At 46.3% G+C, this 27,189-nt stretch overlaps 1 protein-coding gene across 5 annotated transcripts in view; it reads right to left on the bottom strand.

Annotated features, from left to right (window-relative positions):
• The window catches only part of ELMO3 (engulfment and cell motility 3), a 300,338-nt gene that overhangs the window by 40,661 nt on the left and 232,488 nt on the right, over positions 1-27,189 (bottom strand). For all 5 annotated transcript variants that reach the window (XM_078668416.1, XM_078668415.1, XM_078668418.1 and 2 more), the window contains 2 exons: positions 14,010-14,173; positions 11,565-11,677 (listed from right to left, as the gene is read on the bottom strand). In XM_078668416.1, coding sequence (XP_078524542.1) covers positions 11,565-11,677; positions 14,010-14,173 — 277 coding nt within the window. The remainder of the gene's footprint in view (positions 1-11,564; positions 11,678-14,009; positions 14,174-27,189) is intronic.

The raw sequence follows: 27,189 nt of genomic DNA, 5'->3' as shown, positions 1-27,189 counted from the left end.
CCTTCAACTGTGTTCACACTTCCTCCACGGACGCTATTGTCCATCTAGAAAGTGTAGGGGTGAGTTCATCAGCCTGCATTTCGAAGGAGGAAAGGCACAGTATAGATGTCTCTCAATGCAGTCAGGGGGATGATTCATGGAATAGTGGGGGGCCCGATCTCAGTCAGCCCTCCGGATACCTTCCCCTTAACCACTCTAACAACTCTAACCCTGCCGAAATTACAAACCACCCTGTACCCAATTCTGGTCCTAACGTTAAAAAGAGAAAGTTGGATTCCAGATTGTCGGGGGAGAGAGACCTGAAAATTTCAAAAACAAATGATGCCCAAGGCGAATGGAGTCAGGGGCCTGAGCTTCTCCCAGACCCTCTAAACCCTTCTGTATTCACCAATATGCTATGCCCCTCCCTCTCGGCCTTGGGTTCCTCTAGCACTTGCCCCATGTGCCTTAATAGTGACGAAGTTTTGTTAGCAAAAATGGAGGCCATGTTTAAAACTTTATTATTACCTGTCTTGGAGCGGACAAGACTCATGACCTCAAAAATTGATAGCATGGAGGCTATGACTAATTCAAACCATGCTATGTTACAAACCTTACTTGGCACAAACCATACGGGTGTCAGCAAAACACAAACAGTCACTATGGCCCCTGTTAGTAATAACATGGTAAGGGGCAAACCACTACCTAACAAAACCTCAGGGCCAAACACCATTACGCTTAAAGGGGGAGAAAAACTTAATATCACATCTTCCAAACCAGGCACTAGCATCCTCACCCAGTCACCCAAGCTAAAGTCAAAATCTATGGATAAGCAAAACACTGGTGGGCATCAAAGCACGGGACCTCCATCACAATTTATCACAAACCCAGCCCCCCCCAGCACACAAAGAGACCAACGCACCGCCTACAACAACCATAGGGAGGGGGGACGTAAAAGAATAACTACCCCCCGTGTTGATTTACCACCTGAAGCAGCTCAACACACTATTGTCCTGACAGGTGTAGCCCCGTTCAAACCAGGCAGTAAGGAGACATATGGGGACCTTCGTAATAAAGTCATTTTTTGGCTAAACAAAAACCGCCCTTTACCACCCTCCTCTCCCACGGAGATACTATTTGTGAGAAGAGTAGATTGGGTGGGTCATGGGACCAAAGACTTGGAGGGAGATTGCATTTTAATCTCGTTTAAAGATATATGGGTGGTAGATGCTATCCGAAGAGAACCCAGGTTTGCAAGACAGGGGGATGTACAAACCTTAGCCCTATCATATTTCTACCCACATAGGCAAATACCCCTCCAGCCTTACCCTTTATTTCGTCAGGTTCCAGCCGTAAGACACCCCTTGGCACTAACTCCCCTTGACCGTCAGCGCCCTTTCCTTTCTAACCACTTCGGCCCCCTTTCTGACCTTGAGGCCATCGATTGACCCCACGACCCACTCTGTGAGCAACCCCCTGTCAAATCGGTAGCCCAAGAGCCTATAGGGCACAGTATGGCAAACCCATACCCACTCTGCAACTCAGTAGTGGTGGGTGGTGGCCCAGAGGCTGGGCTACCCAATCTACCACTCCATAGAGATATTAAAAAGACCTCGACTAAGGATGACCCTATAGCTCCAATATACCATGTTGGGCACATCGATGTAAAAAATGATAGAGGGTATCCACAGGCAGTTACGCCGCCTTCTTCTTTGCAACCTCCCCCTTTGGTCCAATCGAATGACAACTTGAAAATCTTGTCCTGGAATATAGCAGGAATTAAGGCCCGCTTCGTTTCTACTGACTGGCTGAACTTTGTGGACAGCTATGACATCATCTTGCTGCAAGAAACCTGGGCAACTGAGCCAGTCTACAAGCTGGGTTTTATTAACTTTTTTAAACCTGCGATCAAAGGGGGCAAAGGGCGTGCTTCAGGTGGTCTGACGATTTGGGTGAAACAGTCTTTGGGCCTCCACCCTACTGAGCTTTCTGTTCAGCATCCGGATCTCCTCCAAATTAAACTAGGCAAAGACAATCAACGACATGTGCACATTTTAAATATCTACGCGAGAGGCCTGCCCGGTGGTCGAAGTCCGCCCTTGTTGAACATTATCGACCACGAAATCTCCGAAATAGGCAGCGAGAATGTTACTATACTAGCTGGAGACCTAAACTGCACTAAAGAGCCATTATTTGATATGGGAGACAGCTGGAGCATGGCTGAGGACTCTGTTTGGGACATTCCCGATCTAAAAGTGACTAAGAGGGCAAAGACAACAGAGGTGGCAGTGTCCTGGATGGCATTCTGCCTAAATAGGGGTTTTCGTGCATGTAATGGCCGCTCAACCTCGGACAAAGAGGCCAATTGCACCTTTGACAATGGGCAGAGGCAGAGCCGCATTGACTATATCCTGCTAAAAATGGAACATTGGCCATTATTAATTGACATGGCAGTATTACAGCGCCCGGAAAGCGACCACAACCCGCTGTCATTGTCACTGAAATTACCAGGCCTAAAGAGACAAGAGGAACCTACCACCTCTCATACAGGGGATGCCACATTAACCAACGATAGGAGGAGACTGAAATGGTCCCGGGTCATGGAGGATAAATCTTTATGGGACAATGTCAACATGGTGGCAAATAACGTGTATAATGATATGTCGCAAATTGATTTGCTGGGGGCAGACTCTGGTTTAGCTAACAATGTTATGAAATTACATACTATATGCTTTGACCAGATAAAATCCCTACTTTCCCTCCCGTGCAGAAGTGCTTCCACTAAAACCAATCCCTTGCCCCAGAAATGGTATAATAGAAAATGCAGGGAGGCACATTCGGCTCTTATCTTATCTATTAAATCACGGGACATGGTCGCAGTTAAGGCGGCTAGGCTCCATTATAGGAAAACCCTTCGGGTAGCAAAACGGGAGTGGGAAGATAGGTTCTGGTCTGACCTCCTGGAGGCGTCCACCTCAAATAACCAAAAAAAGTTTGGGGATTTAGTTAAATGGGGGAAAAATCGTGACTCTTCCACCCCGGCTAATAATGTGCCCCTTGAGGATTGGGTACTATTTTACTCTGCCCAATTCAGAGCCGATGACCCCAAAGCTATAAATCCCTTGGGCAGGACACTCCAGTTGATTCCCCATGGGGAAAAAATAATTTTCTCAGTTGGTGAGGCGGAGTTGGCCCTGGCCTTGACTTCACGAGGAAAAGCCCCTGGTATGGATTTGATTCCGGCGGACCTATTTAAATCCAACCCCGCCATGTGGCTCCCGTATATAACCATGATAGCTAACTCCCTAGCCCGCGGAGCCACAGTCCCGAAATCGTGGAAGGGAGCTGAGATAGTCCCGATTTACAAAAAGGGCGACAAGTCCATACCAGGGAACTACCGCCCGATCAGCTTGATCGATTCGGTACAAAAAATTATAGCACGTATGGTCTTGGGTCGGGTCCAGGGATGGATCGAAACAGAGGGCATCCTATCTCCCATGCAGGCGGGCTTCAGATCAGGAATAAGCACCATAGATCAGGTGTTTAGACTCTGCCTGATCTATTGGAAGGTGGTCTGGCTCGGCGGCGGTACCATCTTTGCTGCATTCATTGATCTGAAGTCCGCCTTCGACTTGGTACCAAGGGACAAATTGTGGGGTGTGCTGGAAAAATTGGGATGTCCATTAGACCTACTAGACCTCATTATCAGATTCCATGAAGATAACTATGCGAGGGTAAGGTGGGGTGGCCAGGGACAAGTGACGGAAACATTTCCCGTAACTCGAGGTGTCCGTCAGGGGTGCGTTCTGGCCCCAACACTCTTCCTCCTTTTTATTGACCAAGTTGCTAAATTCTTCTTGGATACCCCCACGGATGCCCCAATGCTGGCTGGGATGAGATTCCCCCTTCTCATCTTCGCCGACGACACTCTACTCCTCTCAAGAACACGTAGCGGACTTCAGCGGGCTCTGGACCGCTTTGAGGAGTACTGTGCTATTAACAACCTGGTGGTAAATGTGGGGAAAACAAAGTTTATGGTCTTCACTAAAAATCACCCAGTTCGGAGCTCCGTGAGGTTGAACGGGGTTAACCTCGAGCAGGTCGATACCATGACCTACTTGGGGGTCACCCTTGACAGCCGTTTGAGATGGAAAGACCAAATTAACATTCAACATCTCAAATTTGCAAGGTTGACTGGCTGCCTCGTTAAAGAGCAAAAGGAATCGACCACAAAGCGGGTTCTACCGGCCCTCAAGATCTATGATGTTAAAATCTCCGCCATTCTTTATGGCGCTGATCTTTGGGGCTATATGGACCTGCTCAACTTATTTAAAACACAATGTAAGTTTTTTCGTAATTTAGTAGGTCTCCCACAGTCGACCCCTTCGATTCCTCTCTGCCTGGATCTAGGGTCTCCTCCGATTAACGAGATGGCTAGATTTAGGCTGGTGGCCTTGTGGAGACGCATATGGACGTCTCCAGATTTATTTCTTTTTGCAAAAGAATTGGCTGAAGTCAGGTCTATCATTGGATCTGGGAAAATCCCATGGTTTTTTGCTGTAAAAACCATTCTTACTGATATGGGCTTAGAACATCTTTGGTCATCCCCCCAATCCAATGTCTTCCCCTCTAAACACGAGTTTAAATCCCTGTACTGGGCCTCGATCCGTTCAAAAAGAGTTTTACTCTCTAACAATAATAGTCTTACGGGCAGGTTTTTAACATTCAAACTCGACCTATTACGAGAGCCCTATTGGGATATAATAACCAGACCACTAGATAAAAAACTGTACCATCAGTTTAGAGTGGGATCTTTGCCTCTGAACTCTTTCTCAAACAAATGGTCCACAGGGTCATCAACCAACTGTAAATATTGCCTAGGTCACAATGAATCTGAAGGACATTTTCTTTTTGCTTGTCCTAGATATGCTGTACCCCGAAAGAAATGGTTGAAACCTCTGTTCCAAAAATCACCATTTAAAACATCTGCGGAAGCTATTTGGGCGCTTAAGACCAACACCTCTGAACTCTTTGTTGTAAGTCTGGCAAAATATTTGGGCTGGGCCTGGCTCTTAAGGCTAAAACACAGGTTGTAGCTCTCTGGGCCACTCATACTGTCTCGTAATTTGATAGAACATGTACCAGTTTAAATCACTTGTCATTAGTATTTCCCATCCGCATCCTTTGCACACTCGGCAAGAAAGGGCTCATTGATAATGAATATGAATTGAAGTGCTCTTTTTCTACATAATTCATTTCTCCTTAAATTTTATTCAGGTTTCCATTTAACCGATATTTAATACTTTTTTACTTTTTGGTTTGTTTTAAATGTGTTTAGTACCTGTTTATTGATGATTTGTTTGATTACTTGTATTTTAATGTGTCTTTTATGATTTGTTAAAAATCGAAATAAAGACTTGAAACCTGAACTAGAAATGTCAGTGCCAACGTAAGAAACAATGCAGTGACTCCGTTAAAGAAGGATCCCAGCACCGGTCCCTATGATCCTTGAGGAACGAAGCCCCAAAGGGGCAAAACAACATTAAAACGGTAGAGTATACCGCCTGAACATACACCACAGTGGATGTCAAAATGAAAAGAGGAGACAGTCCAAAAACTGTCCGGTTAAGAACAGGAGCTGCAACAGGAGGCATGAGTGTGTAGAAAAAACACACATCAATTGTATACCCCCTAGGACATGTGACAATAGTGGCAGGGCCGAACCCAGAGTCTAGTGCCAACAGAGACAGAAGAGTCACCATTGAGCAAAAGCGCACTAGGTAGGCATGCAGCCAAACGTGCCAAAGGTACCACTGTGAGGGGATAACCTGCAAGCCAGGAACACATAGAGGACTCTATCCCGAAGGAGAGAGTGAGCAAGAAGGCCTGATACTAGGGCAAAAATAGAAACTAGTATGTGAGCACCCCCGTGGCGTGTGGAACTTACGACATATACACAAAGAGACAGGAATGTTGCCACACATACAGGAAGGGATGAAACCCTAAACAGGGGAGTAGCTCAAACGGTACCACTATACCGGTGTGCGGCATAACAGTCACAGAACACAGAAAAAGTAACAGTACCCAGAGGGGGAAGAAACCTGGTCTCCCGAGAGGCAGGCGGAAACATAGACCACGATACTGCCAGTAAAGCATACACCGCCATAGACCGACATTATCTACTAACAAGGAGAATGTCGAGAAGAATACATGCACAGTAATGCTACCTAAAGAAGCAAAAGTGGTGCCCAGGAGAATTGGACCCTGCAGCCTCCCCCAAACTTGTGCTAAAGAACTTAGGGGTATAAATCGATCAGAAACTAAACCTAGAGGAGCATGCCACCTCGACCACCAAGGCCTGCTTCCATGCACTAGGTCTGCTTCGCAGAGTCTTCCCCTTACTCCCGCTATCCACAATGAAAATTTTGATCCGAGCATTGGTCACAAGCCGCCTGGAGTGCTGCAATGCTCTGCTGATCTCCGCTAAGGAATCCTCCCTAAACAGAGTACAAGTAGTCCAGAATACAGCAGCCCGATTGGTGACCAATGCTCCCCCCAGAACACCCTCATGCCCCCTACTCCGCAAATTGCACTCGCTGCCAATTCGGAAAAGGATTAAATTCAAGATCTGCTGTATTGTATATAAAACCTTGAACAACCTAGGACCTAACTACATCGCAGATAAAGTGACCCGATACATCCCATCCAGGACCCTCCGCTCTGGGTCCAAACAACTTCTTCTTGTGCCTCGCATAAAACAAACCCAGCTGGGTGGCACATCCTTCTCTTATGTCGCTCCACCCCTCTGGAACCAGGTCCCCATCCATATTCAACTCTCCTCCAACTACTTATCCTTCAGAAAGCAATTAAAAACCTCACTGTTTTAACACCGGGCTTAGTTGTCCAGGGCCGGCATAGCGCGGAGATACACCGGTTGGGGTGATTCAGGCGCTTTATAAATGACATAAATAAATAAATAAACTGCCAGAATGGGAGTAAGAACTCACACCCAGAAAAACAGCTGGTGGGGAATCCATCACCAGTGCTATAAATGTGAGTAAGAACCCATACCCCGAGGAACAGCGGGGTGGATCACAGACCTGGTGGCAGAAAGTCATATACAAGAGCCACTCCTTGAAGAACTAAGAAATATGCACAGGGCAGGAGCGGACAAACTGGAATCCCTGTCCTGCAAGAAGCAAGGGACCGGAGACCTTGCTAGGGGTAGGAGGCAACACACAGCCAAGACAGAGCCGGTGGGATCTCCCCTTGCCCTAAGCAAGAACACCAACAGTGCATGAGCCACAAGAAAAGACGTAGAGCACAAGCTCTGTGCACCAATACGGCAAGTATTCACAGAATATAGAAAAGACTGTTCCGGAACGGCACAGAGGGACCTGCCCCCCAAGGGCCCATGTCCACAAGTAGACAGGTAAGACAGGCACAGCGAGGCTGCAAGACCACGCCACGATAGGACAGGCATCACAAAACCCAACAAAACAGCTGGGAAGGACGCCCCTACTGAGGCGGGGATGTACTACTGATCAACCGTAGACAACCAACTGTAACCCCCGGAGAGAAACCACCCCATGAACCTCACCAGAGGAGACATCCTACCCCACAAAAGAAGGGTCCCTCTTGAGATAAGCTTGTGAAAGAGGCTCACAAGAAAGGAAAACACAGCTTACCCAGCTGTACCAGAATAAGGAAATAACAAGGCTGAACAGCCACACAACCCAGAACATCTGTAACACTTAACAGGTAACAGAAAAGAAAGTGACGGCACCGTCATGAAACCAAAAATCCTCCACGAGGATTAAAACCTGGGAAGACAATCAAACATAGACAGTAGGTGCCTGACTGCCGAATCAGCATGGGCGTCAAAAAGAGTGACCCCATCAAATGGTAGATCTCTAAGCTGCTCCTGAACATGCTCTGGAAAAAACACCATCCTGCAAGCATGCATGGCGGCGCATGGCAACTGACCTGGCCATAGCCCAACCCACGGAGTCAGTAGTGTCCATGGCAGACCGAATCGAAAATTTCGCTATATCATGGCCGTCCCGGATTCAGCAGGCCAGATCAGCACGAGAGCTTTCTGACAAGGAGGGAAGGAGCTGCCCGACAGAGTCACAAAGGGCAAATGTAGCCCGAGCAAACACACAATGTGTTTAGGGACCAGAGTCCCTAGCTGGCAGATGCAAACACATCACGGCCACATGACTCCAACCACAGAGACTCCTGAGTGGGAGGATGCAAAAGAACAGGAGTGGTAGAGAGAGCTGCCTGCATCGAAAGTCCTCCAGCCCCAGGATGGAGGGTCAAACAGGCGGGGTCATCAGGAGCCGGGCGATGTGGCACAGCACGATCCACAGGGTCCCACGACGAGGGCCTCGCCCACGTCCCGAGAAGGATGTCAAATAATGACTCTGCAAATGGCAACAATGGCTCCATGTCCCCCGCGTCTTGGTGGAGGAGATCCAGCAAAGGGTCCGAAGGTCTAGAGACTGAGGGCGGCTGCATCCTCAAAATGTCTGCAGCCCTGCAAACACCCCTGACGAATGCCCCATTAACCTCCGTGGCTCCACGAGGCGGTGACAGCAAGTCATCAGTAGGTGACAGACGCAAGCTAATCCGGCCACCTAACTGAGGCTCAGCAAAAGGATGAGTAGGCCAATGCCCCACTGGCGCCCGCTCTGGAGAGCGTTGAAATGACTCAGGGGATGGAGAATCCACTGGGACCACATCCTCCACCAATAAAGCCGGAGATTGTACCGGGCGTCTAACGGCATCGAGGCGACGTCGAGCCGGCGACTTCCGAAAAGGTCTCGACTGGCTGAGTGGAGCAAGCGTCGGCAACATCCGAAAAGGCCTCGACCGGTCGGAGTCGGGCCAGCGTCGACTCAACATCCCCCGAGTTGTTAACCTGCGGGGAGAGAGTGCGCCGAAGCGGTGTCGTACACTGCGCCGCAGTCACCTCCTGCGACGCCGCAGGGAACCCCGGAAGGCTGTGCAACGGCACTGTGGAAAGGCTAGACGTCGTGGGATGCACCGCCGGGCCGCGTCCCGACATTGCGGCGACTCCGGAGTTGGAGTCAAGGCATTCAGTCGGAGCCGAGGGTAAACCTACTGGCGGGGTTCCGACCTGAGTCCCTACCTCCCCTGTGGGGCCCAAAGGTGCGCCAGGGAGGGGGGGGGGGGGGCAAAGCAAGAAAGGACTGCAGGGCCCTGCAGTAGTCCTCCATCTGAGGTCGAGTTGCCCCAGCGCCCGGAAACGGGGGATAAGCACAGTCCGACTCCTGTGGGCCCAAGTCCGGCAAAGACCGGGAGCTGCGGGCGCCGACGTGTTGTCGACGCAAAGTCAACGACTTTCGTGACTTCCGTTTGTGCTTACCTGAGGTAGGCGAATGATGGTGACGGTCCCGGGACCTTCCCTGAACAGGAACGTGGCCTTTAATGCCTTAACCGCGGTGGCAATTCCACGCGGGGTGTTCCTTTGAGTGGGCAGGGCCGTGTTAGCCACGGATGTGCGCAAAACTACGGAGGGTAATGCACGCGACGGTCGTTAGCCGACAGGCGCAAGGAAAGAGTTAATGAACAAGTAACTCACATTTGGTAACCTATTATCTGGTAGAGACAATATCTAGCTGTAGATGACTTACCTTTGAATTTCCCAGACATCAGCCTGGATTCATAAACTTCTGAGTGAGCATTACCCCTGTGGCCGCCAGGTGGCTTCGTATGGTTCTGCGCGGCGTTGTTGGTGCCGGATGTGACGTTGCAGTCACCTATATAGGCGCCACCCAGGCATGTGGACATCAGTTACTTTTCATGCTTTCCACGCCAGAAGCACAGAGCCATAAAGAGAACTAACTAGTGTGTGTCCAAACTAAAACCCTGAAAAGGGAGCAACCTTAGCTCAATAAATGTGTCAGCGGAGAGGCATGGATGTGTCTAAAAGGAATCTATAGCTAGATATTGTCTCTAAGAGATAATGTGTTACCAAAGGTAAGAAACTTGTTCATCTGATAGAGACTTCTAGCTGCTGATTCCATGCCATTGAATAGATACCCAAGCCACTGCATCCAGGTGGTGGGCTACAGCCAAAATGACTAAACTAAGAAGTCCTGCAGGACCGGACGGGTGAAATGTCCGTCCCTGCAGACCTGACTGTCTAGGCAGTTGTGCTTGGCAAACGTGTGCAGGGATGCCCACGTTGCTGCCTGGCAGATTTCCAGCACTGGACACTACGAGCCAAAGACACGGTCGCAGCTTTTCCCCTGGTGGAATGGGCCTGTAAGCCCTCAGGGGAATGCAGGTTTGAGGCTCAGCATCGTCTCAACAACCTGTGATTCTGGGCAAATCACTTAATCTCCCCTTACCTAAGAACAGCGCCTAGAAACCCTCAAGGGTGATTAGCCGTGCTATATAAATTAGAGTATTATTATTTATTATTATTATTTTCAGGCACCTATTTACAGTAAGGGCCTTAAAGAGGGTTGGTCAGGGAGCCCGCAGAAAGTGGATAGACCAGAAAAATAACCCTTTAGAGTACCCAGAGCAGAGCCGTGCTAGGCAAAGGTAAGAATAAAGAGAAGAATGTCAGAAAGAGAGGCAGGAAGAGGGTTGATAGACATACCTGCACAATATTCTACACATTTTTGCCAACGGAGGTGAGAGATGACAGTCTGGGGTGAGGCCGCCTTCAACAGCCAGTCGTCGAGGTGGGGGAAGATTGAAACCCCCAACCTCCTCAGATGCGCAGCAACCACTGCCATCACCTTGGTGAACACCAAGGGGCATTGGTAAGGCGAAAGGGAATTACAGAGCACTGAAAGTGCTTGCGGCCTACCCTGAACCGCAGGTAACGCCTGTGGGCAGGCAGGATGGGGATGTGAAAATACGCATACTGCAAGTCCAACGCTACCACCCATTCTCCTTGGTCTAGGGCAGTCAAGACCTGAGCCAAAGTGAGCATCTTCAATTTCTCCTCTTAGAGGGAGAGATTGGCGGTTCAGATGTCTAAAATACGATGAAGAACTTTATTCTTTTTTAGGTATCAGAAAGTAGCAGGAAAAGGACCACTACCTACTTCTGATATCAGAACCCTTTCTATAACCCCCTTGGCCATGAGAACTGTAACTTTCTCTCGGAGCAAGATAAGATGATTCTCCACCAGCCCTTCGTGAGAAGGCAGTAAAGGGGAGGGAAAGATTGGGAGGGGAGGGATTAACCCCTGGGAATGATCTGCAAAACCAATTTGTCCGAAGTGATGGACTGCCAGTGGAGCAGATGATGTTGAATTCACCCTCCAACTGGGAACCCATGGTCTTGCAGAAATAAACTAGGATGACTTTGAGGCTGCAGCTGCTGAAGAGTTGGTGGCAAAGGACTTCTGGCTACCATTCCTATGTGATGTCAATTATTTATGGTTAATGTTACCATCCTTTCAATTTGGTTTCTTTTTTGTATTGCATTTCGGCATTTGTTTCTGTAATAACTTTGATTAAAAAAACAAAAAAACAAGGCCATACACTCATGGAAAAGAGGACCATTTGCATTAGGCCTGCTGAGTGTTCACATACCTTGTCGACGCCTACTGCTGATCTTGCGGAAGAGTGTACCTTCACATAGTCGGTTTAGCCGCTGCTGCTTGATCAACTCTAGAAGTTCAGGTTTGAGTTTTTCCTTCAGCTCTCTAAATAAGACGTCAGACATATGGGTTGATTAGCTGAGTCTACAGCATTCATCCCTCACTATTGTCCTCTGCACAAAAGTCCTCAAGGCTCATGTATATCTCTGCAAACTGCTGCTCCAGCCTACATTCACTCTTTCAGAAAGCCAAAAAAACATAAAATTTAAACCTCCACAAACTTACATTGTCAGAATCAATGTTTGTCTATCGCCTCAGATCCTCACAGCCACCTCACCAATTAAAGGACTTAGGACTGCCTTAACTCCCCGGTTCCCCATGTTCTCTCAAACGTGTCAGGTCTACTCTAGCAGCTTAGTCCTTCTGGCCTCTAACAGTCTCAATTCCTTGTATAATGGGGGACTCCCCAGTGAAAAGTTACTATTTACAAGACCCCATTTACCACTATTGTATCCCATGAGATTTCACTAGGCTCCTTTATCCTAAGGGATTCTCTGTCTCTTTTCCTTTAAGCATCTTCCAAGTACCTCCTTTTTGTGAAATACTCCCAGAAGTAACCCATTCTCAGTCACCTCAAATGCTCTACCCTTTGAAGTGACCTAGTCTTTTCTACAGTCAATAATATCTCCATTTGGCCCTCTTGATCGTTTTAGGGTCCACTGGATCCATCAAAAAAGTACCCCATCTTCTCAAGGTCAGCAAGAACGCATTTATACTCTATTCCAGGATCCCTTTAACTTCCACAACCTTAAGCCCTGCTCTTTTTGAGTCCCTATAGTGTTGGCTGTCCTTCAACAAGCCTCATGCATTGCTCCATTGTCTCATTTCTCCTTGTCTAGCAATCATCTTAGAGAACACCAGTTCCAACATTTCATATTACCTGAGACCATGTATCCTGTCACGAACCCCTGTGTGCAGTAAATACTTGTGGGAACACTCCGCCATTTGCTTTACACTTATCCGCATCCATGTATGCTTCAGTGCTTTGATAAACTTACCATTTCTATGCTAGGCCACGACTTTTAGTCTACTATGGTAACACATTTGTCTTCTCTTTTATCCCAGGCTCACTGTAGCTTCTCACAAAACCTCTGCCCCACCTCAATCTTGTCTAACTGTAGACAAAGAACGGTTCCATTCATTTGTCTCCTATATGCTTACAAAAGTGACTGCCCAACAATCCTATCGCAGTTGAAAGGCACACCCACACATTAAATCCCAGGCTCCACCTGTCCTCCTGCGGAACCAAGGCACTTTGTATTTTCACCAATCCCAGGTCTCCAGGCTCTTGTAGACCATGCACTGTATTTCACACACCCACAGCAGACCAATCTACCCTACTGCAAACCCTGGCTCCTGTGTCCCATCACAATCACTGGCCTCTCACATTGCTTTGTCCAGCCCTCCTCTCACAGCTTATGTCCACTGTCTCTCTCTACTGTCTCAACCAATTATATTCTCATAGGCTCTGGCTCCTACATGCTCTAAAAGCAAGACTTTTATATCCTCTGAGACCTGTCTCCTCACTCCTGTCACACAACCTGAACCTCCAAAATTCTCCTATAGCTAAGGATCATCTGTCCTGTTTAAGTTCCTTGACTCTCTCTCCTCTCACAACCGCTGGTCCCTCTCCTCTCTGAAAGCCTCTGGATCGCTCATTTCACAGGTTTACTCTCCTCTCACAGCCATGAATTCCTCCATTCCCTCACAGCTCATCGCAACTCTCTCTGTTCCAATGCCCCACGCCCCTCACTTCTCTCATTGCCCCAAGTCTGTAACGCCTGTCACAACCCATAAACCGCTCTCCAGTAACAGACCCCCTGCCCTCCCATCTCATAGTTCCAGGTCTCTTTCTCTTCTCACAGCAATTGCCCTCTCTGCTCTCACAGCCCTATGCATCCTTTCACCGCCACAGGTCCCACTATACCCTCACAGTTCCTGGCCCCTTCCTCTTCTAACAACCCCTAGCACTTCCTCAAAGCTACAGCCCTTCTCTCATCTCAAAGCTGTTGGTCATTCCCCGGTTTCGCACTAATAGTTCTTACTACACCCTTACATCACCTGACCCCTTCTCTTCTCAAAAAGTCATTGCTTCTCTCTCCTTGAGCCCTCTCGCTTTTCACACCTACTGGCCCATCACAAAGCCACTGGCCTCTTTCTCCTCTCACTTGCCCTTCCCCACTCTCTGCTCACAGCCCTGGGACTTGCTTTACCTCTATCGTCTGACAGTCAACAGCCCTCCTTCCCCCTCACAGCCTTTCCCATCTCTCGTCTTACAGAAATATGCACTTATCTTCCTTCTAACCTGGCCCCTCTCTCCTCTCACACCCAATGGCCTCACAATTGAATCAGTTTCCCACATATCACCTACACTCACAGTATAGGCTTTGCCAGGGTCTCTTCTTGGTGCATTCTTTCGGTTTGCCTCAGTTTCAGAATTTCACTGTATTTCAGAGCAGAGACTTTTGTTCGGAAGAGCTCCATGGAGGTTGGCTTGGAGGAAAGAGTCCTGGTGATTTGTTCTCGTACCACTTGCATTACCTGATAATAAAAGAGGGTAGAGCAATGAGATGTGTCCAATTACATCAATCTACTGCAGTATTTTCTGCCTTTGCTTTACGACTAATTGTATGGTTGGGTGGAGGGGGGGATTTCAAGGGATGTAGGATTATGTCTTAGATGCAGAGATAAACATTAATTTCAAAAAGATATGATGCTTTCTGTTTCTCAAGGATTTATCTAAATATAAAGGTAAACAACGAGATAAATTTTACAGAGCATTATCGGTGTATTGGGGATTAACTGTTTAGAAATGGTAGTTAAATACTGTGGACCATACTCCCCTTTAATCAAATATGGAACATTAAAAGCAAGTTTTTGTAGAGCAATCCAGAAAGGACAGAAGGTACCCTAACAGTGAGCTATCTTTACAAAAGGCACAAAGTGTAAAAACCCATCATGAATATTTTCACATACTTTGCACTGACTGGGCTAAGCATGCTGAGAGATGGATGTTGTTTATGGGATGAATATTGACTGAGTTGTAGACAGGGAACCACTACTGTGTGAAGATGGACTGTGCTGGACATAGAGTCTTTGGTCTGGTTTGCACCTGAAACAGGTACTTGAAAGCACTTGTGGAAGCTCACTACAAAATGATGGATGGGAAGGTAGCACAGAGTAACTAAGGGACTTGTTGTAGAGATTCTGAGGTTTGCTCGTGTTTAGCTCCTAGATTTAAGCATAGGCTCCTGTCTTTCCTCAGAAGCCTGGTGCGGTTGTAGGCTCCTGAATTCTTGTGGAAAGCATAAACAAAAACACGGAGGATGGCACGAGGAGCTCATCGTGAAGAACCCTCATGAACTGTGGATCAGGATATCCAAGTTGATGTTCCTGAAAACCAATCACACAGCATGCTACCTCACCTGTATTAATGAAGTTTTCATCTTGTGCAGCACACTGAGCCGTGAAGGAGAGCACAAACGGACTAAATGGGAGACAGATGCAATCCTTCCCAACACCTACTCTATAGTGCTGGTGTGTTGGTTGGACTGATGTCCACAATGGCCATAACTTCAAAAGTGATAACTGAGATAATAATCTTGGTTTCAAATAATGACACCCCAGAATTAGTCTCAGCAAGAGCACCTTCGTCTCAGGATTTAATCATGAGTGTGGGACAGAAATTACAGAGAATGTCTCTGAACCTTGTTGTTAAGATGGACAAGGTGAATATTCATGAAGGAGTGCGAGGGTTTGGAAGTTTGTTCCTGTCATTTGCAGCAATCTCCAGGTGATAGGTATGAAGGATCAGATGTAAGGCAGGGTTTTCTAGGCAAATACCTAGGGCTCACTGAGAGAAGGGTGCCAAATGGCCCTTAAAAGCATCAAATAGGAGACCATTACTAGGGGAAGAAGCTGCCAACATGACACTCTTCCAACGGTGGTACAATTCCTGGCACAGACCAGCAGCTCTAAACACTTGCTGGGCTAACAACATTTCTAGCTGATATTAGCAACAGACAGTGTCTCATTTCAGATCTTCTGTTTTAAAGCACACAAAACGTGATAGTAAAACTCATTTGGACACATGTTGATGTGCAATCATATAAGATTACAATGGACTTAACTGAGCTAGAAGTTAGTAGCTAATAGCAATTTCGCCCTTCAAGGAAACCTCATATTAATATACTAATGCTTTGAAAAAGCTTGTTGGTACAAAGATGCCACCAATAAACATGTTGGCTGAACCTGTTTAGAAATGTATGTAATCCAACAAAACTGCAAATACTAGATAATCTAAATGAACTGTAACACTGGAAATCATGGAAAAAAGCATGAATTCTCTATTCAAGATGTAATCAAAGTCCTTCCACCGCTCCTTGTTATACAATTTAGATATCAAATACTTTTGAGTAAAATGTGAAGTTGTAAATAGAAACCACACATTAACTACTGGTCCATGCACTGTGCTAAGAAGGTAATTGTATCAGCAGTAATAGAGTCTATCAATTCACAGTGAGGCCGTCTTGAAAAAATACTTGTCCTCATTGACTGCAATTGGGACATTACCTACCACCTATACTATAATTTCAGTCACTCCATTTAGGTATTGTCACAGCAGTGTCCCATTTAACAGGATGATTGAGAAAGAAATGGGTTTCTGTTGCACATATTGCACCTTTCTCAGGGCTGCCATCTAGCAGGTGTCTCTATCATGTAGCAGGTGCCTCCATAAACCCTTACTCATGTTCCAGAAGCACTCTATAGGAAGGACGTACCCTTCAACTAAGCAAACTTTTCATGCTATTAATTCAATATACTTTAAATGTTGTCACGTCATACGAGGGGAAAACAACCATCTTCCAGGTTCTAAAAATACTCCTGTAGGCTGCAAAAAGGTGGAAAACTACCTATCAGCAAAGGTCTCTCCAAAGAGTTACTATGGAGCTACGGTCAGCCACACCACCGAACTCCACTGGACCGACCATCACTGCATCCTTTTCACCTTCCAGAAAACCACCACGCACCACCACTCTCAACGGACCCCCCCCCCGCTGCAGCTGGAGCAAAGTCACCGAACAACAGCTAATCACCACCCTCGCATGAAGCACACCAACCGACCCCACCGACACCGACACTGCCGTCCGCAACTTCAGACAATGGATCGACGACTGCGCTTGCTTCCAAGCAGACCTGCCGAAAGCTCAAGAAGAAGTGGTACCACGACCTGGCACCGGACAGCTATGCAGCCCACAAGAGTGCCATCCGCAGACACCATCACCTCATCGGAACCACCAAAAGGACCTCCTTCAAGGACCGCCTCGACAACAAGGCACACAACAGCAAAGAGCTCTTCAACATTGTGAAAGAACTCTCCAACCCCAGCTCCAACACCGACGACATTCCGCCAGTGCAAGACCTGTGCCACTCCTTAACCACCTTCTTTCATCGAAAGATCGCAGACATCTGCGACAGCTTCAATAACCAGACCCAACCCCCCCGACAGCCACCAACACCTCAGACTCACCGCCCACCACCCACACCAACCCCATGCTCGCCTGGACCCAAGTGAACGACGAGGACACCACTAAAATCATGAACACCATTCAGTCTGGATCTCCGTCAGACCCCTGCCAGCACCACGTCTTCAACAAAGCAAGCTCCACCATCGCACCCCATCTCTGCAAGATCATCAACATCTCCTTCGAGTCCGCCACCTTCCCAGAGGGCTGGAAGCACGCCAAGATCAACGCCTTACTCAAGAAACCCAAGGAGAACCCGAGAGACCTCAAGAATTTCCAGCCCATCTCCCTACTCCCGTTCCCGGCGAAGGCCATCGAGAAGATCGTCAACGGGCAACTAACCCGCTACCTCGAGGAGAACAACATCCTGGACCCGCCCCAGTCTGGGTTCTGCAGCAACCACAGCACCGAAACTGCCCTCATCACCGCCACCGGCGACATTAGGTCCCTGCTGGACAACGGAGAAACCGCAGCCCTCATCCTCTTGGACCTCTCAGCTGCCTTCGATACCGTCTGCCACCACACCCTATGAACACGCTTCATCCTCCTGTTTCAACACCCTCCGCATGCTCAGCAAAACTCTACAGATGGATCCACACAAACCAGAAGGACGGTCACCCAGGCCTTCGTCAGCAGCAGGCTGGACCACGGCAACGTCCTCTACGCAGGAGCATCAACCATACGCCTACAATACATACAGAACGCCTCTGCACGCCTCATCCTCGACATCCCCCGCTACAGCCACATCACACCCCACCTGAGAGACCCGTCAACAAGATACCCTTCAAACTCCTTACCCACGCTCACAAGGCACTACTACTGATAAAACTTATCTTAAAAGATTTGGAGGAGTGGGAACGAAATGCTCTGTAGACTGGATGGCCCTCTCTGTTGAGACGGCATTAAGATTATATGAAGACGAACTCAAGGAAATTGAAGCCTTGGAACAAGAAATTTTAGGGGATCCTACTATCAAAGACTGTAAAAAATTGCTGGAAGCAGTTGAAAAATCTATCTCTGAGTTTATTGTTTATAAAACCAATTTAAAAATTACCAAAGTAGGGAAAGATATAAAGAACTTTAAATCTGAAGAAGTCTATCCCTATTTAAAAGAAGACTTACATTAACAACAATCCGAGTTCTTTAAACCTACAATACAGAGGAAGATCCAGAAATAAATGTATCACTTTTTCTGATACCTCTTCGGATTCAGACCAAGGGTCAAATAGTGGATACTATCCCTATCCCCAGTTTTCTAGATCTAGACCCCCTTTTTTAGGCAGAGGGAGGTTCAGACCCTGGGGGGAGTGGACCGAGATGGAGAGGGTACAACCAACAAGGGGGACAGTACCCTCAACCAGTAGAACAGTATCCAAATCCAGAGACGAACACCTTCAGTGCACGGAAAAAGACATACAGACGATAAACCAAGGTGAAAAAGATTTGATCCCCATCTATAATTTGTCCAATTACACCCCTACGAGCGATGAACTGGCTATCCTAGCCAAGGGGCTCACATTTGTTCCATCTAAATTACAAAATCCTGTAGACACTAAGACAGAGGTATTAGGTTTTCTCAGAAAAGTTAGACTTAAAGCCTATTTTTTAGAGCGAGAAACTATTGAACAAAAGAACTTCAGTGGATTAAAAAATAAGTCCAAATTCTTACCGGATAGTGTGTTACTTCCACCAGAGATTTTAATCTTTGAAAATCAGGTTTTACGAGAACTGGATGATTTGCAGAACAAAAAAATGTACTACAACAACAACTGTAGCAAATTAGAGTTGACAGCATTAAAAAATCTCTCTTCCATTTCGGAAGTGACTGTGAGGCCGGCTGACAAAGGCGGGGGAATTGTTTTATGGGAAACTTCTAAATACGATCAAGAAGTTTTAAATCAGTTATCCAATCAATTACATTATAGACCGTTGGATACTAACCCATCCCCTAGACTGAGACAACAGATTTTAGAAATTACCCAAGAGGCCATGGAAGGGGGGTGGCTATGCAAAAATGAATTTGAATTCCTTAACGATGAATCCAATGACAAAACCCCACACATCTACATATTGCCTAAAGTGCATAAATCATTGACTGACCCTCCCGGAAGACCCATTGTGGCAGCATGTGGGTCCATTCTGGAGCCGTTGGCCAAGTATGTGGATGTATTTTTACTTCCTTTAGTTAGGAACATTCCAGCCTATGTGAGAGATACTATGGATTTGATATCAAAGGTGGAGGGCTTGAATTTCAACCCAAATGAACAACTATTGGCCACCTTTGATATCGAATCATTGTATACAAATATTCCACAGGATGAAGCCTTGGAGGTCATGAAGTTGGTCTTGGATTTAAGAGAATGTCCGCACCAAGTACCGACAGAATTCATAACTAGTCTTGCCAGAGTGTGTCTGAAAAATAATTTCTTTAGTTTTAAAGAATATCTATATTTACAAATCTCAGGAGTGGCTATGGGATGTTGTTTCTCGCCTGAGATAGCCAACCTGGTCATGGCCCAATTTGAGAACAAGTGGATATATAGCGACACCAACCCATTTAAACATCATGTGGAGTTTTGGTGTCGCTATATAGATGACATCTTTCTAATTTGGAAAGGGGACCAAATCGAACTATCTGAATTCCACAATTGGTTAAATTCACGGACTCAAGAATTCAATTTTACCGTCTCTAGCGACAAAGAAAAAATCAACTTTCTAGATGTGTATGTCCAACATGACGAAGGTCAGTTAGCTGTCAGTTTATACACCAAACCAACAGATAAAAATACATTATTACATTTTACCAGCAGCCATCCGCGTTCTTTAAAAGAAAACCTTCCCTATGGCCAGTTCCTCCGTGTGAGGAGGAACTGTAGTTCTAAAGAGGACTATTTCCTCCATGCTGAAAAATTGAAAAATAAATTGATTTTGAGAGGATATCCCAAAAGATTGGTGAAGGTAGCTTTAAAAAAGGCTTGGTACATTCCACGGGAGACATTGTTGGTACCTAAAACTCATGAGAAAAAGACACCTCTCACATGTGTACTAACATATGACCCAAGAGCCAATATTGATCCTTAACAACTGGAAACTAATTGAAAACTTGGGTATACCTAAACCGTTATTTGCCTTTAAAAAAGGAAAAAATATTCGGAACCAACTGGTGAAATCGGCCCCTCGTACAATAATACCCTTGAGAGACACTCGCAATTTGTTAAAGCTGCCACCAGTTGTTGGACATTATCGATGTCACAATTGTTTGGCGTGCGATTCTACAACGGATTGTAAGGCAATAGAGATTAATGGGAAAATCCATCACCAAAGATCCTTTTCGAATTGCAATACCAAAGGTACTGTATATTGCATAAAGTGTCCGTGTGACAAATTATATATAGGGCAAACAGTACAAGCAGTTAAAAAACGAATATTACAACACAAATCCAGAGTGAGATGCAACACTGCCGGGGCTCCGTTGGTGTTGCATTTTCAGAGAAACAACCACTCTGAAACCGACATTGAATGGTCAGTATTATGTACAGTAGTCAACACAAATAGAAGAGATACCGAAAATAAACTAAATCGATTGGAGGCCAGATTAATCGAAAAATACCAGACAGCTAGAATAGGTCTTAATGACAGAGATGAAGTCTGGTCATTATTACAATAACTGGGAATAGGTTTAATGATATCAATGATCTTGACTGTAATGTATACATGTTGTACATAGATATTGGTGTATAAAGTTTGAATGAAAATCGACATTTGTATATAACTAGCCTTTGGGGTCAGATTGTTCTTGAGTAATTTAGACTGTGAGAGGTGATGGCACCACACGGGATATAAGGTTATTATTCATTGTAAATAGTTGTTTTTTTTAACTCTTAGATGCGTGTTTTTAAACTTTATTTCATGCACTTTTCAATCCTCTGAATGTGTTTTCTGAAGATGGCCTGTACACATAAATATAGTCCTGCCTTTAGTTCTATCGGTGTAACTTTCTATCTATAGTCCTTTCTTTAGTTTTATTGGTGATTTTATCGTGAGACCGGGGTTCTGGACTACTGAGGAGTCCGTGGTCGCGCGATGATATGTAACAACGCGAGCGTTTCTAAAATAGGGACTCGAGGCTGGTAGCTTTACGGATAGTCTGTTCTCGCTGTTTATATACAGGAAACACGAACGGTGTTCGGAGCTGAGTGACAACGCTAAAAAAATAGTTATCCGATAAAATTGCTTTACCGTCGTGGAGAGTTAGAAGACCCTATGGTTGATTCAAGAGGTATGGATACAACAGTGGAGGTTTTTAAGTGTTTGGGCTCACGTGTTCATGTATCCCACTATACGTATCTGGAAAGGTATTTAGAATAAGATATGTGATACCTTGGTATTTGTATTACAGGCTTTCTTCTCCGGTGTGGTGGTTGCCTAATTTGAAGGAGTTTAAGTCAAAAGGTAAATCTGGCTACGTACTTGAGTGTATATCCTGACTTAAGGTGACTTTGATATTTAGAAATTGGATGCATGTGTTTGTGTTTGTGTTTTAGCCCGTACTTTGAAATTACCTATGTAAGAAGTTGGATCCCGTATATTTGGATACAGGAGATACGGAGCTGGTATGTAATGAGTGTGATATTAACAATTAAGGCCATGTAGGTCAGAGTGGTTGGTGGATGTTAAACTGGATATATATAGAAGCTTTGCGTTTTCAACACGTTTCCTTGGTCGAGGGTCTATTCTTTATTCTTCTTTAGTGGTGTTTATTAAAAAGCACTGAGTAAGGTGTTCACTAATTTAAATGATGCCATTCACCTCAGGGTGAGACACTTGATGTTGTAAATACAGTCACAGGGGGTAAGTGCATGGGAGTGTAAAGTGTAGAGTGTAAAATGTTATCCCAGTGAGAATATATATGAGAGAATATATATGGAATACAAATTTAGTTTTTTTTGTTTTAGGGTTCTATGTTAATTGCCCTCATAGTCCTGATGAGGCCTGGATGAAACAGAGGCTGAAACGCGTCGACACACATTATGTAAAGACTCCAAAACAAGAAACTTGTTTGAGTTTTGTTGATGAAATCATTTTTTGAGGAGAGTGCTAGATGGAGAGAGGTTAAAAACGGGTAAACCTGGTACACTCTCTTTGTCTTTGTTTTGGTGATTTAATGAGAAGGAATGTTATGTGCAGTAATTATACATTGACATCCTTGTTTAAAAAAGTGGGGCAAAAGAACCGTTATATTGGTTCCAAAAAAAGTGTATATATTGTAAATCTGAAAAAAAATATATATATGTGTTTTGTTTGTATGTATGAATTTTGTACAATTGTGTTTAATGTGAGAGACCAATTGTTGGACCTGCGATAGGCAAGCCCAGCACAAAGGGGGGGTAGCTTGGCTTGAGTGACAAGGCGGTAGAAGGCTGTTGTGTTAAGCCGGCTATGACCAAATAATAACTCCCTGCACACCACACAAAAAGAAGGACACCACACCACTGTTATAGAAAAATACGTTTCGTTCATGTAAAAGTTCTCTGGGTTTGAAGGAAGTTCACTTAGGTAATCACATTCACATTTCTTACATGGGTTTGATTAGCTGTGTACTGGTTTCTCAGGAATAAATAGTTGGACTCTAATAAATAAATATACTGGATAAATATCAGGATTCAATACATTAGAATAAATATCAGCAATGACTGGAATAAATATCAGCAATGACTGGAATAAATATCAGCAATGACTGGAATAAATATCAGCAATGACTGGAATAAATATCAGCAATGACTGGAATAAATATCAGCAATGACTGGACAGTTTCCTAGCAAGTTAGTTACTGATCGTTTCACATAAATATCACAGGGTCATTCTGGTATCGCTGCCACCAATTAATCACTTTCAGGGTAAACACATTACGTTTGTCATTCAATGCGGAATGCGTGCTCTTACAGTTTTTGAAGTGTTCACGGGTTCGGGCTCTCTGGCACAAGATACGCGTGATAATCCCTTAGTTGCACTCACAACTCATTGTGTGTATATCTGGAAGATAAAGGCATAAAATGACTACGGCAATTACACTCCGCGGCCAGCCGGTTCAATGCTACTGCTGCCGGAGGAGTCTGTGCGCTTCTGTCAGCGCAGGCGGGGTTTCCGAAGGCGGCTCCAGTTCACGAGTCTTGGGACCGTCGAACGGGCTGCCGGAGGGGCCAAAACACCTGCGCGCACAGTTCAAAATGAGACCGCATCACAGTTCCACAACAACGCGGCAACTTCAGGGGTAGAGACGGCCCACCTCACTTCGGCGGCGCCGGTAAGCGCTCCAGTCAGTATGGCACTTCTCCCAAGGGCGAAGGGGGGTTCCAGGGGCTCCGCGATCCTCCCTCCGAGCTCACTCAAGGGGGGGTTCCCGCCCACACACCAGCTACCAAGTCACTCGGGCAGGGCAGAGACAGTAATCTCGCCCAAATGAAGGCCAGCCTTTCCCCGCCCCAGCGCAGCACCTCACCTTCTATCCACAAACAGCGCGTCGACGGCGGTGGGTTCGGAGACATCCGAACGCCCGCCAGGAGGCACTTAAGTTGAAGGTGGCACTTTTAAGAGTTGCAGTTGCGATCTCACCACTGGGGGGCGGGGAGGCTCTAACTATGGCCAAAGTCTCTGAGGGGCAATTGGGCACTCGCTGACCGGGCGCTGAAGGCTAGAGGTCACTGCTCACGCTTCTGACTGGAACGCCAGTCAGGGTCCACGCCAGCAACCTCTGCTGCTCTTCTGCCTGCGCTATCAGCTGCCTCAGGGGGTTAACAGGGCAGGTGTCAATCTGGGGTCAAGTCCTCTTCCTCTGGTGTTCTTTGATCATTCTCCTTATGGCCGCCAGGGACTGGGCCTTTTATAGCCCGTGCCCTAGGATGCCAGCACGTGCCAGAAGGTTCTAGAACCTTCCCTGGCTATGTCAATGACATGGCCCTTTCAAGGTATCTTTTTGGTCATTAGGAGCCACCGTACTGGGCTTCCTAAGGCAGCCATTTTGTGTACTTGTAACTCCTGAGGGGATTCCTGTCAGGTTTGCAGGTTACACAAAGTGCGCCAAAACCTTCAAAGGGTCAGAGGTCAGAGGGGCTCCAATGGGAGTCACTCTCATAGGGGACAATGGTGTCCACCATTTTAGGGTTGACAACCCCAGTTGGTTATGCCACTGGTTCCGTCAGGCGCCTTGTACATAGGTGCCAGAAACTTGGTGAGCAACTGGGCATCAAAGAGCATCTAGCCCCATGGGACAACACACAAAAAGGTCCTGGTAGACAAAGAAAAAGCGACAAATTTTAGGAGGCACGGGGGAACAAAATAAATCATAGTGTGAGGGGACTCTCAGAAGCAGACAGGTCTAACACGCGTCCCCCCCAGCTGAAAGTGGGGAGAGCTACCCAACCCCTTGGGAGTTCTCAACACTAAGGCGGAAATACCTGGAGAGACCGTCTGCATTGGCGTGATCAGCTCCGGGCCGATGTTCCACCCGAAAGTCCATTCCCTGTAGGGAGATAGGACACCTCAACAGTTTTGGGTTTTCCCCCTTCATCTGCATGAGCCAACGAAGGGGTCGGTGGTCTGTCTGAACCAGGAAGTGCGAACCAAACAGGTATGGTCGCAGCTTCTTCAGTGCCCAGACCACCGCAAAGGCTTCCCGCTCAATGGTACTCCATCTCTGTTCCCGGGGAAGTAGTCTCCGTGACAGGAAGACCACGGGTTGATCCAGACCCTCTTCATTGAGTTGCGATAGCACCATCAGGATTCAAGCAAGCCGGGCCGAAGACGGCTGAAATGCCAGGAACCGGTCCCCAGAAGCTTGTTTCCTTTCCAGTAAAGAATTGGCTTGGTAGTTTGGTCTGCCCTGTTCCCATGATGCACTGGGCCAGGGACAGACTCATTTGCATGTAGCCAGGTTCTGAACTGGGATGGTGCAGTGAGCTAAAAAACGGTGATGGATCAAGCCCTGATCTTTTGACTGGGTAGGAGTGTTCTGCTTAATTCAGATGCTCTGTCCATCACCACCCCCTTTATGAATCGTTTTGGCCACTATAGGAGTGGAAGGGTATGCTCAGACATGAGTCCCTTGCTCACTGCACCATCAGGATTCAAGCAAGCCGGGCCGAAGACGGCTGTAATGCCAGAAACCGGTCCCCGGAAGCTTGTTTCCTTTCCAGTAAAGAATTGGCTTGGTAGTTTGGTCTGCCCTGTTCCCATGATGCACTGGGCCAGGGACAGACTAATTTGCATGTAGCCAGGTTCTGAACTGGGATGGTGCAGTGAGCTAAAAACGGTGATGGATCAAGCCCTGATCTTTTGACTAGGTAGGAGTGTTCTGCTTAATTCAGATGCTCTGTCCATCACCACCCCCTTTATGAATCGTTTTGGCCACTATAGGAGTGGAAGGGTATGCTCAGACATGAGTCCCTTGCTCACTGCACCATCAGGATTCAAGCAAGCCGGGCCGAAGACGGCTGTAATGCCAGAAACCGGTCCCCGGAAGCTTGTTTCCTTTCTAGTAAAGAATTGGCTTGGTAGTTTGGTCTGCCCTGTTCCCATGATGCACTGGGCCAGGGACAGACTAATTTGCATGTAGCCAGGTTCTGAACTGGGATGGTGCAGTGAGCTAAAAAACGGTGATGGATCAAGCCCTGATCTTTTGACTGGGTAGGAGTGTTCTGCTTAATTCAGATGCTCTGTCCATCACCACCCCCTTTATGAATTGAGATTGGTACCTTAGATCACTGTAAGGTTTTTCAATATTGCTCCAAATGTAGAGCAGTGTCCAAACATGGTGAACAACGTAGTCGCTTATGAGGTCACAAAACACCTTCTTGGTTCTAAGAGCATTCAATTTGAGCCTACCTCCTTTTATCCAGTCCCCTACTAAAAGTAGGGTGTGAGACACGGCGCAGAAATTAACTAGTAGTAAATTTGCATGTTGTTACCATAAGAATAGATACGGGAGTCTCTGATCCAGGAGAAAGTCAATAAGTGGTCTAAGGTAGATATTAAATAGAATGGGTACGTGCATGCTTTAGGAAATGTTGCATTATACTAATGGCATAAAAGATGCACAAAGGCTCAAACGGAAGCACCGCTTCCTGTATACTAGAAACGACTTTAAATACTTTCGGCCTTGACTGTACATTTCAATAGAAGGGAAAGCCCAAGAAGTGTTAAATCTTGCTGTAGGACCCATCATGATGGGCATCAAAATGGTCCTTTGTTGTCCATGTACCATCCTAGAAAGCCAACGAAGCTATCTCTATCTCATGGGAAATCAAATCACTTAATCTCCCCGTGCCTAACAAAAATGAATGTAACCTTATGTAATGCAACAGGTGCTCATGTAAAGCGCTCTGATACCTGATACCTTTTGGTCAAGTTTGTGCTTTATAAAATTCCCAGGAAAAAGCATGGGAGTTGAGATTGGGACAACAATTATTTTCCACAAACCCTTCAGGCTGACTCGTCACAACGTTCCTTGCTGTAATAAAAGAGTTGTCAGATGCACTTTTACAGTGTGTAATGCATCTCAATATCATCAAAGACAACCCCTCAACCGCTCCTATATAACACAGGTCACTCCCCAACAATCAGAAGACCAATATACAAAGAGAAACACACACAAATTCACTTAAAAACTGGTACAGGTACCATACATAGCCACTGTAAGTTCTATAAACTTCAATCTACCCACACCACCACTTTACTCCTGACTTCTACTACCATCTTAGGTTCTACAAAAATAGGCTCCCTTTCTTCAGGCCCCAGTATTCTCAACCACTACTCAATCACCACACCGTAACTCATTATGGTACACCCCCATTCACCTATCATGGTGTGTATGCTCTCTCCACCTCCTTCAGAAAACTCTACAATCCACCCACAGATAGCCTGTGTCCTGTCACCATCCTGATGCCACCCTTGTCCTTGGTTCTCCACCCTTCAAGACACACATATAGCAAGCCAGATCAGCTCTATCAAAATACCATTCCAGGGCAACCTATTTTT

The sequence above is a fragment of the Lissotriton helveticus genome, chromosome 12, assembly GCF_964261635.1.
Source record: "Lissotriton helveticus chromosome 12, aLisHel1.1, whole genome shotgun sequence".
Classification (NCBI taxonomy): Eukaryota; Metazoa; Chordata; class Amphibia; order Caudata; family Salamandridae; genus Lissotriton; species Lissotriton helveticus.
This window is presented reverse-complemented; position numbering and strand designations above follow the sequence as displayed.